The sequence below is a fragment of the Anser brachyrhynchus genome, assembly GCF_964034855.1.
Source record: "Anser brachyrhynchus genome assembly, chromosome: 3".
Taxonomy (NCBI): Eukaryota; Metazoa; Chordata; class Aves; order Anseriformes; family Anatidae; genus Anser; species Anser brachyrhynchus.
This window is the reverse complement of record NC_137696.1, coordinates 31,913,969-31,926,232: the sequence shown is the minus strand read 5'-3', so window position 1 is coordinate 31,926,232 and position 12,264 is coordinate 31,913,969. Positions and strand designations below refer to the sequence as shown.

Here is a 12,264-nt window from a genome sequence, read left to right as displayed (position 1 = left end):
GTGTTTGTTGGGGTATAAAACAAAACAGCTTTCTTTGAGTATTAGAAGGGGAATAGAAAAGGGAAAGGAAACAGCAGAAGTGTGAACGCCGCTCAGATTTGAGAAGCTGTTTGCCAGTATGAAATGTCTTCCTTGTGCGCCCATAAGTGTTCCAATGAAGCATATACTTTGTTGCTCTTAAACTTTGTGATGCTCTTGTTACTTCACAGGAGTGCTCTTGGAGTCTTTACATTAATTTTTTAAGTTAAGTGGATATACTGCAACCTATGTAGCAAGCAGCAGCTTGAGAAGTTGGAGTTTGTGCTAGGGTACAGCAGGTGCACAGCACAACGGCATGTTGCCCCAGCTGGGCAGCCCTTCAGGCAAGCAGAAGCTGCGGGTTTGCATTTTCCTCAGGCTCAGAAAGTTGCAGAACCGGGACTGCTGCATCCTGGGCCAGTTCTCCACCTGCTGGGCATTGGGGCATTTGCCCAGGGGAAGGAGGAGGAGGAAGAGGAGGAGGTCATTGCCTCCTGACTGAGGATCCTCAAAGTGCAAGACGGAACCTAATTTGAGGGTCCCAGTTTGGCTTCTTTGTGGGGTCGGGGTAGGAAACACTCACCCACTGAATTTTTTTATTTTCTTTTTTCTAAGAGAACAACAATTTGGGGCATGAAGAGAAGTGAAAATTAGACTTGTCTGTAGTTTTGCCTGAAGCTTTTGCCTGACATACATTCAATATGAATGCTGAGGTGGCAGTCTCTTGTGAACCTGGAATTCGGGTAGCTTTACTCTTAACTTGAACCCTCAGTTTTACCCTTAATGTGAAATTCTTTCCTTTATTCTGAGTATATAGCAGTCACTTCTGTTTCTGTAATAAATTTGATAAAATAACCATCTGGAGTAAAATCTAATATGTAAAAGACTGCATGTCTATACACGTATAATGCATGTGTGGTAAATTTTTTATTTTTATTTTTTTTACAAGAAAACAAAGTTTAAATCAGGTTATTTAGAAGTTGTTCTCAACTCTCATTTTTTACTACTAAGAAAAAAACACCACACAGCTCCATTCTAATTTGTTGCATTGTGTTCGAGGACAAAACTCCCTCTGAATCACATCGTTTTGGAAAGCACCCTTGCACAAGTTAGAGGAAAGCCTGGCATTTTCCCCGTTTTCCACTGTTCATTCTGAAGGGATGTCAGATTGCTTGGGAAAAAATAATTTGTGAAAGGTCACAAACAAAATAAAGAACATTCTTGAGTATACAGTTACAGCTAATTGAGAGCTAGACACACAGTGCAATAACAACGTCGCTCGTGTTTGGAAAGAACATCTGTATGCGAGGAGGGCTTGGTTAAGGAACCATGGTGTGGCACAAATAAAAGAATGGTTGGAGACGAATCACTTTTCAGGTTTACTTTCAATATACAGTAGAATTAAAATGTTTTTGTTTAAAAAGACTGAATTTGTTTTTACTGAGGGCTAAGCTGGCTTCTTGCATTGTGTCAATACAGGATTAAAGCTTTTCCTTATGGAAGAGCCTCCAGTTGTGGCTGCTCTGCTTCCACATCCTGTTGTGAAGAGCCTACTCTTTGCTTTTCCTTTTCAAAGATGATCTTCCTAAAAATCATTCCCTAAGGGAAAAGATAGGAAGGTAGAGGATAGAATACGCTGCCATACCATGAGGGTGAAATTTCCAGCACAGAATATAGTTCAGGGTAGCATATAGCTCCATACTTCCTTAAAGCAATATTTGTGTGTTTCAGGCACATTGTGGCCTACCAGAACTAAATTGCTATTACACTAGGTCTATTTAGTGTCTTCTGTTCAAAACCCTATTAATTCAGTTGCTGGTTCAAAATGGAAACTGTTTTGTGTATTTCTTTGAAGTGAACTAAAGCAAGCAGCTACTTGGGGTATTGACTTAAATTTCCTAGAGGTATTTGAGACCTTAGAATGTCTTCTAATCTAATTTCATTTTTTAAATAAGTAAATACTTTTAAATAAGTAAGCGTGACCCTGCAAGCATTGTTTGAGAGACCTGAAAAGTGGATTTGCCATTTTGGCAGAGGGCATGATTTTTTAAGCTGAAAATATGTAAGATGCAATTCAGGAAAAAATGGAGAGGGTAGGAGGAAGGAAGGACATCTCTCTGGCTCATCATACTCATCATACCAGGAGGTATCAAAAGACAAGTTCTGCCATAGTGCATTGTACATTGTATAAGTTATTTGGACGTTGATTTCAAACCCTGTGGTAACTTCTTCAGTTGTCTGGGAGTGAGTGGCTGAGCTGTAGCTGTGTTACAAAAGCTGACACGTGCGCGAATTACCAACTTTGAAAGCCTTACCCTTACTGACTTCCAGTTTGTAAAAGATTTCACTTCAACTCAGTGTACATGCTACTGAAGTAGTTTAAAGCTGATAAAATAATACTATAACTGCATAGCTGAATAGTTAATTATATGTATATTCGTACCTCTACAGCTAGTAAAAAAGTTAATAGCATAAGATAAAAACCCCTTTTCGGCCTGTGTCTTTTGTGCAGTTTTGAGTCTTATCAGTTAATTCTGAATAAATAAAAATTATTTATTTTTGAGATAGTCATTACACATAATAAAAAAGTGTTTTTTTGATGTGTCTGTTACTTATAAACCTGTTTCCTGTCTTTAAATGTATTTTAAGAACCAGCGGGAGATAGGGCTTAAAATTCCTGTAGACACTGTGTTGTTCTGATGGGAACATCTGATTAAGAACATGGAGTGTACTTCACTGAAATCAAACTCAGAATATGTTAGAATTGTTGTTTAATAAGTAAAATAAACATGAAGAAAGATGGAATGGCACCGTGCTCTTACCTGCTTCATGGCATAATTGTATCTATCTATCTATCTGCCTATTTATTTATGACTTTATCTAAACACAGAAACTTCTGAAGGCAAAAAGCCTTCAACATGACTCTAGTATGGCTTCTGTTTCTGGGCAAATAGTCTTTCACTCCTGAGAAGAAGGACTGCATATGATTTGTGATGTCTGTCGTTACGTTGTCCTTTGTTTTATCCTGTAAAAAATCAAACCTAATCCAAACGTTAAAGTTTTTAGCCACAGCAGTGGATTGCATCTGGATGACAAAAAACATGTATTTCTTTTCCTAGGTGTGGGCATTCTCCTGTGTACCGTTCCCGTGAGATGTCAGGTCGGGCCCTTGTTCCATTTGTTATGGTAAATGAAGTGCCACACACAGTAACGTCACTGCTGAGGGGGCTTCCAGACTGTACCAGTCCTTGCATACGACAGAATAATATTCACGGAACGCTTCTGCAAGTATGTTTTTATTGTGTCTTCTGTTGTTTTTTTGGTTTTACAGTACAGTCAGATAAAATGCAGTGAGCTGTGCTGAGTGTTGACAGATTGTTAAACTACGTATGAAGCCTGCTTTTGAGTCGATTCTCTCAGATGATAAATATGGGATGCAAACTTCAACAGTCATTAGAAGACTGCAAGTTGTAAATATCAACATTTACATTTCATATAATGTTTCATCTCCAGAGATTAAAGTGCTTTGAGAGCAAATATCTTTATCTAAACATATCTAGAGAGATCCGTGTGACTCACCCAAAATCACAGAGCAAATCTGCGGCAGAGCTGAACTCTGAGCACCAATAATATCGTAAATGTTGAGACTTGCTGCTTACCTACATATTTATGTACTACTTGATTTGCCGTTCCTGCTACATCATTGGCTTCATGTCAGTTTGCTGTGCAAGACATGAGAAGTTTTATATTGTATTCTTCTGAAAACATTCTGGAGAACAGCTCACTATCAGTTGGGAATCAGAAATTTCTTCATTCCTCATACATCATTCCTTTGGTTTATAGCAGTCGGTTCTGCGTGTTTGATTTTTAAGCTATCATGATAATAAGTTACCCATTTTTATTGCCTGTTTTTCGCAAGCAACCCTCCAACAAAGGCATATTGTATATGTTCGGCTCTGGTAGTCTGCCTCTGTTAGTTGGCAGTCTGTCTTGGAACACATTCCCATTGTAAAGTGTGTGGTGTTGTGTGTATGTGTTTGTGGGATATTATTTTTTCTGTATCTTTTCCAGCTTATTATTTCCCTTTCAAATCATGACCTTACAGGAAACCCACGATAAGGAAGTGAGTGAAGTCCTTCTAGAGCTGTTATTGCCAACTCCACCTGTACCTCTCCACATCAATTATCAGCTTGTTTCTAATATATATTAACTGACAAGAATTAATTAGAAATCTGATAATTCCTTCAGCATTTTAGAAGTTGGTGTCACTTTACTTGTCCAAAAAGGAATGTTGGTAATTTTGAAAAATCGGCATCTTGTGAAAGATGCCAACTAGCTGGATTGGGATCAGAGTTCATCCAATCAATTGGGATTTGGCAGATGATAGGTAACAGAGAAGGTCATCCCAGTTTGTGGTTGATTCTGTCCTGGTGCAGATGTCAGTCCGGTAGCTGTGTAGAAAGGAGGGGATTACCATCATCAAACTACCTGTGCTGCCGCCAGTGTGCCACAAAACTGGAGTCCTTCTGGAAGTGTTAGGAAAAGAGGGTTATTCTGACAGAGGTGGAAGTGTTTTGTTAATCTTAAAACAGATTATGACCTTCATAATGAGGGTATGGACTGGCTGTAATGTATAAAGCCACTGCTGCCTTTTTAGTGACCTTGTAGAAAAGTTATAGTGGAGGGTTGGTTCTGAAACTGCCCAAAAGATGATCTGTTTTTTAAGCCAGTGTTGCTAACAAGATCTTATGCATAGGTCTAGGAGGTTTTCGTTTCCATCTGTGTGAACCAGGAGGTATTTTCATTCTCAGGTCTTTACTGTCATCTCTTGGTCAGTTTTGGGCAGTTACTAGGATCTAGTACTGAATTGCTACTGCACTGGGGGAAGACTGGTGCTGTCAGAGTACCACATTCTTCAAAAAAATGTCAGTGGTGCCATAGCAATCCAGTGATGTTTGGTCTCTTGTGTGTCTTGGGCTTTGCTTTTATGATTTGTGTATCAAGGTTGTGCCGTGTTCGTTTAATACTTAATCAGATGTAGCGTATGACTGAAATGCTGAACTAACTGTTTCTAGTTAAAAACAACAAATATTCAGAAGAAATGCTGAAGGGTGATAGATTTACAAAAAGGGAGGCACCGTTTTTTGATGTTGTACCTGTAAAATACTAGTGCCACGTAGTTCACCACATAGTGTGCACCTACTGTAAATAGGAAGGCAAAGAGCAAAGTCCTGTGACTTTCAGGGGCTGTTGGATGGGTGGTTTCAGTTTCCGTTTTATCATTGTAAGGTGGGACTTGCAAGGCTTATTGAATGGAAGGTTGTTACCGGACTATATATTAAAGCATTGATTCTCTGAAGCCGTACTTAAAGAGCGGTTAAGACAATGATCTGACAGTGTTCAAGACTGCACTGCATTTCCATGGCACAGTAGAGAATTTATCTTCTTCTCTGATATGAAAATCCCTACAAAAAAGAGTGAGCCTGTACAATGCTTGATAAAATTTAGATTTTTTTTTCCAGCAATACAGGGCCAATGTCTTATGAAAACAGAATTCAGTTAATTTAATTTCATTTGTTCAGTCACATTAGTCAGAAGCTGACTATGTTCACTGCCTGATCTTTATTTCAGTGTTCATATGCTGTCAAGTCTTGAGCAGGAAAATTGGAATTGTTCAGACTTAAAACTTAGATGGCAGTGCCAAATGTAATAAATTTTGAAGGTAAATTACAGTTATGTTTCAGGGTTATGTAACTGCTTCATCTGTTGCAAGCCAAATGTTCATTTATAGACAGATCATTCAAAAAAAGTTCAGACTGCAGTGTTTGTCCAAACACGGGGTGGTTTTCAAAATGCTGAGATTGACAAGGACTATTTGGGACAGTAAATACAAATGTGTTGTGTTTAACTTCAGTCTGCTGCATCAAGTGAAAACATGGCTTTTGGTCCCCAGTGTGATAATCCTGACTCAATTTGTGTATGAATATAAATGTGCATGAGGATAAAATAATTTTATGGCTTACTTGTTTTACATAAGAATTATTTTCAAGAAAGAAGGAGGAATGCTGTCATTCTGCAACTCTTACAGAGCTGAAGGTAACCTTCAGGGAGTAGATTTGCATCAGAAGTAAATGTGTTGGCTTAAAAAAGACAAAGAAAAGTCCGCTCTATGCTTAGTATTTCCTCTATGAATGCAGTTTCTAATTCTCTGTTATCCAAACTGGTATGGGGGTTGGGGAGAGACTTAAGCTTGTAGTTCACTAGAAAATGTGGAAATCTTCTGTTGGCCTTATTAAATGATTAAATATTTCTGGCTTCTGTTGTTTGAAGATCTAGTTTGTTGTGTGTTTATTTTTATTTATTTATTTATTAACCTGATTAGCTGAAGGGAGGAGCTTGTCCAGAGCTTTATGCAGAAACTTTTTGTTTGTGAAATTTCTTTGACTTTTGACAGTTACCAAGGATCTTAGAGTAGGTGAGAGGATTGCAAGGTATCCTTATCAGAGGATCCATGAAGTAGCCAAAATCTGGTCTTCTGAAATCTGGGGTTGTGATCTTGTGTTTTGCCCTGCTGCCTTCTCTCAGGACCCTGAACTCCATTATCTTCTCACTGCAGCCAAGCTGCCTTCAACCTTTATGTCCCCAATGAGCCACGCCTTGTTTGTGAGCAGGAAGTCCAGGAGAGCACTGCTCCTTGTCTTTTTTTGTCAGAAGGTTGTCATTGCTGCTCTCCAGGAATCTTCTGGGTTGCTTATGCTGTGCTGTGTTGGTCATCCAGCAGATGCCGAGGTTGGTGAAGTCCCCTATGAGGACCGGGGCCTGCAAACTTGAGGCTACTTGTAGCTGTCTGTAGAAGGCCTCATCCGTGTGTTTGGTCCTGCTCAGGTGGCCTAGAGCAGACGCATTGCAGTGTCACCTGTACTGCCATCTGTTCTTGAATCCTTACCCTTAAGCTATCCCACCATGTCTCTGTGATCCCAGCAAGACCATAGCCCTGCAAATTGCATGCAGACGTCTTAATGCCTGGGATTCCTTAACCTACCCCTTTGGTGCTTTAAAGCAGAAAAAAAGTTACAGGATTCCTGAGCACGGTTTGTCTGGAAAACAATGCAGCACCTTTAATTCATCCAACTGTAGTTTATTCATAATGATTAAAAAACTCCCAAGTGCACGAACTGTCAGACTGGTTTGCCAAAGAAAGCAGATGTTAGACTTTCGTTTTTTATCTTGTAAGAATCAGGTAATATGATTGATGCTGGGTTTCAAAGGCTCTGCTATGTATGTAGACCTAGAATCGAATTGTTACAAGTACAGGAGAATAGCAGCAGGAAGACTGAGGCTTTCAGTCAGTTCTGCACTCATTAGTTTTCGGAAATCTGCTCACATTTGTGCGTTCAAAAATCTGTACATACCCTTACACTATCTTCATATTGAGAATAATCCATTGGTCTGCTGCAATTAATCACGGAGCAGATATAATTACTGTTAAGGTTTCTGTCTTTTTCACATCAAAGAATCTGCACATCAGTTGGGTCATCATCTTGTGTGTTGGCAGTTTGATCTACCTCGCCTTCGCTTTGGCAAGCCTGCAGTGATGCATTTTCTGAACACAGATAAGATAAATTAAGGTTATTAAAAGAGGCAATACATTTTCTTTTGAGTTCCCTGTGCATTGTTTTGCCCATTTCTGAAATGTTGATAGTGCTAACCTGCTTCCTAGCGGTCTTGTGTTGATTTATACCTAAACAGTGACAGTGCCTAGCTTCAGGCTGTTCTACAGAATGGTACCACAATTTTTGCTTCCTCTGTCACTGTCCGATTCACTATGCAGTCCCTGCCTTTTGGAGTGCATTTTGCATTCCCTTTGGCATCGTTGGGCACAGATTAGGAGAAAGGAGGATTCAGTGACTTCTCCCTCATCATTTACTGCTTGTATATGAAGAGAGAGAACTACATGAGTTTGTTTATATGTGTATGCTGCCTCCATTTGCTGTCTCCATCAGGAGATGGATTGAACTGTCCAAGATACAGCTTCTCATAGAAGTTCAGTGTGGGTTGTGCAGTTGCACATACGAGGAACAATTTCTGTCTGGAAGCTTCTTTGGTTTTGAAGATTATTTACATTTTTGTTGGTACTTCATATGCACAACCAAACAACCGCACATAATAAAAATTCTCTGGCCTATCTTGTCTTTGCAGGTGGATCCTTCTTGTCATGATTGGTTTTGTTCATTGCTGCAGCTTAGTCACAGAAATTCTGCCTGGTCCCTGGGAAGGTTTCTGTCCATTTCCCCTATCTTCTCATCTGAGGTCTAGCTGGTAGCTTCTATTCTTTCTGTTCTTTGCAGTCTTCCCACTTACTGTTATCACTTCTACTGATTTATCCTGAAATTTGCTCTCTGAGCATATGCCAGTGTTTACATCGCAAAAGAAGAACAGTCTCCCCTCCTATTTGGGGAGTGCTCATGACCTGTTCTTTAAAAAAGAAAAAGAGAGATCTGCTAAGTGAAAGATGAAACAGAATTTGTTTTGATGCAGGGTTAAAACTTTATGAAGACAAAAGTGGAATTTCACTTATTTGATGATGGTTCCAGTGTCATCAATCAGTAGTCAGTTACTCTTCACAAATTGCTTCTCTTAATATTCAAATTTTCTCCACACATGCACAAAACTCTGTTAAAACTGAAACTGTTTCAGCTCTGTTTCAGTATTACAGCATGAGGCTGGTTCAAAGAAGAATGTTTTGTTTGTTGTTTTGTTTTTATTTTTACTAGCTCAGACAGTTCTCTTTCGCATGTGAATGCGAAGTCCTGTGCAAAGGATGTTGGTTTGAGTTTTTGAATGTTCTTTTGTTTGTTTTGCTTTTGAAGCCAGTAGCACTGCTGCATCTTTCACGTGTTTAAAGCACACTGAGTCACATCAACTGAATTGCATGTGACAAAAAATAAACCTAATAAGAGATGAAGGGCTTCATAATTCTTTACCATTAATGTTAATTGAAGATTAAATTTTCCACTGACTTAAGTTAGACAAGAAATTAATAGTTGAATAGTTTTTCAGGGAATGTCAACATGCCATAGAATTAGATTCATCTTTCTTTTACTGTACGATACTTTCAGAATCTAGAAACTTCTTATAAAAATGAAAAACCACATGACTGCATGACAGATTTTTCTGCCAGCTATACAGGGCTTTCATAAATCTGATCTTCTGTTTTATTTTTTGTGGAGTTATTTATTATTATTATTTATGATGGTGGGACTTTAAATTCAAAAATCTAAAAATCAACTTCGTGGGTATGATGTTTAAATAATAACGGAGAGATGGAAGAGGTGATTTAAAGGTGGAAGAAGTGGTTGAAAGGCTGGTTGATGACTTCACTAAAGCAGCAAGAAAAGCAGAACAAGAATACAAGTTGAGAACACTCATACTGGGTCACGCAGATACTTGTCTGAGTCAGTGTGGTGCTTCCACCAGGACTGATAGCACAAGCCTAAGAAAAAGAGTAAGACCAAGCAGCCAGAGAAACGTGTGCTGCCCTCGCTTAGAGCACTCTTGAGCCAGAGGTGTATGGATGTGGCTTTGAACATCAAAAGGAAGTACATCATTGTGCTGATGAAAAGAAGCAGTTTATGATGAAAACATCAATATGTTTGGTAGTTTAATTATCCAGAATACTTGTATCAAGACAGATTATTGTCGATGAAAGTAAAGCCGACCTAATGAACGTGAATGCCTTTTTACCTCCTGTGAGAGGAGGAGGATTTTTAGCTTAAGCTGCTACAAAGGAAGGTCAAGCTGCAGGTATCTGAGATTACTATCAGTCCTGTATTTTATGAGTTTAATACTTGGACACTTACTCAGGAATAAAGGCCATTTAAATAAATACGAGCATTTGAAAATAAAGCAGAGAGGAATGATGCCTGGAGAAGATCTAGCAAGCAATCGCAGGAGCTTTATTGCAGGACTGAATAGGTAATAAAAACCTACAGACTCCAGTGGCTAGGGTGTGTGATTATGATAACAGGAGACAAATTAGGCAAATATATTTTGAAAGTCATTCTTGGATGTTGGTTTTTGTGGCTGAGTGAAAGAGAGAGGTGTACTACTCGGTTACCTTGGCCCGAAATCCTTGATGTGAATTACCAGCAGGGGTGTCAGTGACCGTATTCTTTTGTGTTTTGTTTTGAAGACAAAGGATCGCCAGGGTCTGAGGGGATGAATGGGGAAGTAGCATATTGTTTATTTGGCTTTATTCAGTAGCGCAGAAACTGACTATGGTGAATTACTTTTTATTTGTCTTGGCAGTAACGTTTGAAGTATAGCAGTTCAACATTAGCTTATAAAAACTCAGTGTAGTAAACAAATGGTACATTATCTACAGATCAAAGAAATAAACCTGCTATAATTAAATGTTGTCCAATGAAACTTCCTTCCAGCTGTTTCTTTTCGAAGCTCAGTTTTTAGTGTTCAAGATAAGCCTTACTTTCAAGATTAGTACAAAGAGAAAAGAAATACTGATGTCAAGTTTAAAACATATTCACTTCCATAGCTGGCAGCAATAGAACAGTTGTCTCATTTCTTCATACTGTAAATTTGTATTAACTCTTATCCAGAGGGGTTCACTGCTGTAAGCATTTGAGAACAAGATTTGTGTTTTCTGTCTGATATTACATGAATGCAACAGGAACACGGCTAAGTTTCAAGAATGGGAGCAGACAGCCTCTTAGAGGAGATCACTGATGAGATTCTGTCAGAAGTTTTCTTACAGCTGCTTTTTAATGAACTTCTGTGGTACCACTAAGTGACTAGACAGATCTGCTAGTTGGACATGACTTTCAAGTTGCTTTAACTGTAATTAGCAGTGCTCCCAAATATCATGTCTTTGACTCCTTAGAGATACCATTATTTTTTAAGAGAACATAGATTTGTGCAATTCTTACAACTCTGTTAGTTGTTTTTATTCAGTTTCTGTATGGTTTTTGATTTCATTCCTACGGTAACTAAGTATTTGCAGAGATGCTATTATTGAAAACTTCATGTTTACAACTTTAAAGTTAAGAAAAACTTCAACAGAACTTAAAAAAAAAAATTGTTTTAGTACGGAAAAAGTGGTACTTATCATTTAGGAAAAACAAGGTTGCTGCTGCTGTTTTTTATTGAGAGGTAAATGTAATAATGGCTCCTTTGGGTTGTGCTGGGTATAGTGTGAAAGCTGCCCCCTCTGCAAAGTCAGACTTGATGGTGCGACGCCTCCCTCTCTCCCACACCCTCCATTTTGATGCTCGTACTCTGGGTACGGCCTGCCGTTGCTGTGGCCGTGGTGTGGCCACCCTTACCCAGCGCACTGCTCCCGCTCCTTACTGCAGGAGAGCTCCCCCGAGGCGTGTTCCTCCTGTGGCTCGCAGGCGCAGTGCAGAGCCTGGGGGGGAATGCGCGTGCCGCCACTTGATGTACACACTGCCTGCCCTTCACTTACAGCCACGGAGCATCCCGAGCCTTCGGGTTAGGTCTTGGATAAGAGCAGGGACTGAAAATGTCAAGTACTGATGTGGCTCCATAGAATCACTTTTATTAGGTGTTAGGATTAAACTTAAGGAAAGAGAAATCCTCCTATAGGTGCAGTTTTACAACGGATAGATTATTTTCTCTTTAGATTTCTCCTGAGAGAAGTTAGAAAAGAATACTGTTGGCACAATTTCCTCCTTACTACTACTTCAGGCACTGGATGGTTAACTTGATTTAGACCTCCCAGAACAGCAGTTGGAACTCTTGTAAAATCTAATTTTTTTTATAAGTGTTCAATTCTGTGCTGAAGTACATATTTCTCACACCTGTTTTGTATTACGAATCTTTAAGTATCCCTCATGATTAGTCAGGAAAGCAATACTATCACTCTTTCACAGACAGAGGATGTTTTTACAGTTGGGAAGGGAAAAGTTGAAACTTGTAAAGTGTACTGAAGATATAATATTCTCCTAGGTGGTGCAGTGGATTAATTTAGTACTACACGGAGTTCATTTTTCATCTCCTAAAACATGTTTTCAGTCCCACCCGCGTAGGATAGTTTTCTCTTCCTTTTGATCTAGAAACCATGTCTTTAAAACTTTCAGAGCCAAAAGAAAGATAATCCTGGATATACTTCCTGGATATACTTTTAAAAATACCCATCCATGATAAGTTCTGACTGCTTGAGGATGTATAAAAAATATTTATGAACAGTGAGAGCTTTTTTATATACTATGT

At 39.0% G+C, this 12,264-nt stretch overlaps 1 protein-coding gene across 2 annotated transcripts in view; it reads left to right on the top strand.

Annotated features, from left to right (window-relative positions):
- The window catches only part of THADA (THADA armadillo repeat containing), a 166,320-nt gene that overhangs the window by 70,158 nt on the left and 83,898 nt on the right, over positions 1-12,264 (top strand). For both annotated transcript variants that reach the window (XM_080586672.1, XM_080586673.1), the window contains exon 29: positions 3,138-3,306. In XM_080586672.1, the coding sequence (XP_080442798.1) occupies positions 3,138-3,306 (169 nt within the window). The remainder of the gene's footprint in view (positions 1-3,137; positions 3,307-12,264) is intronic.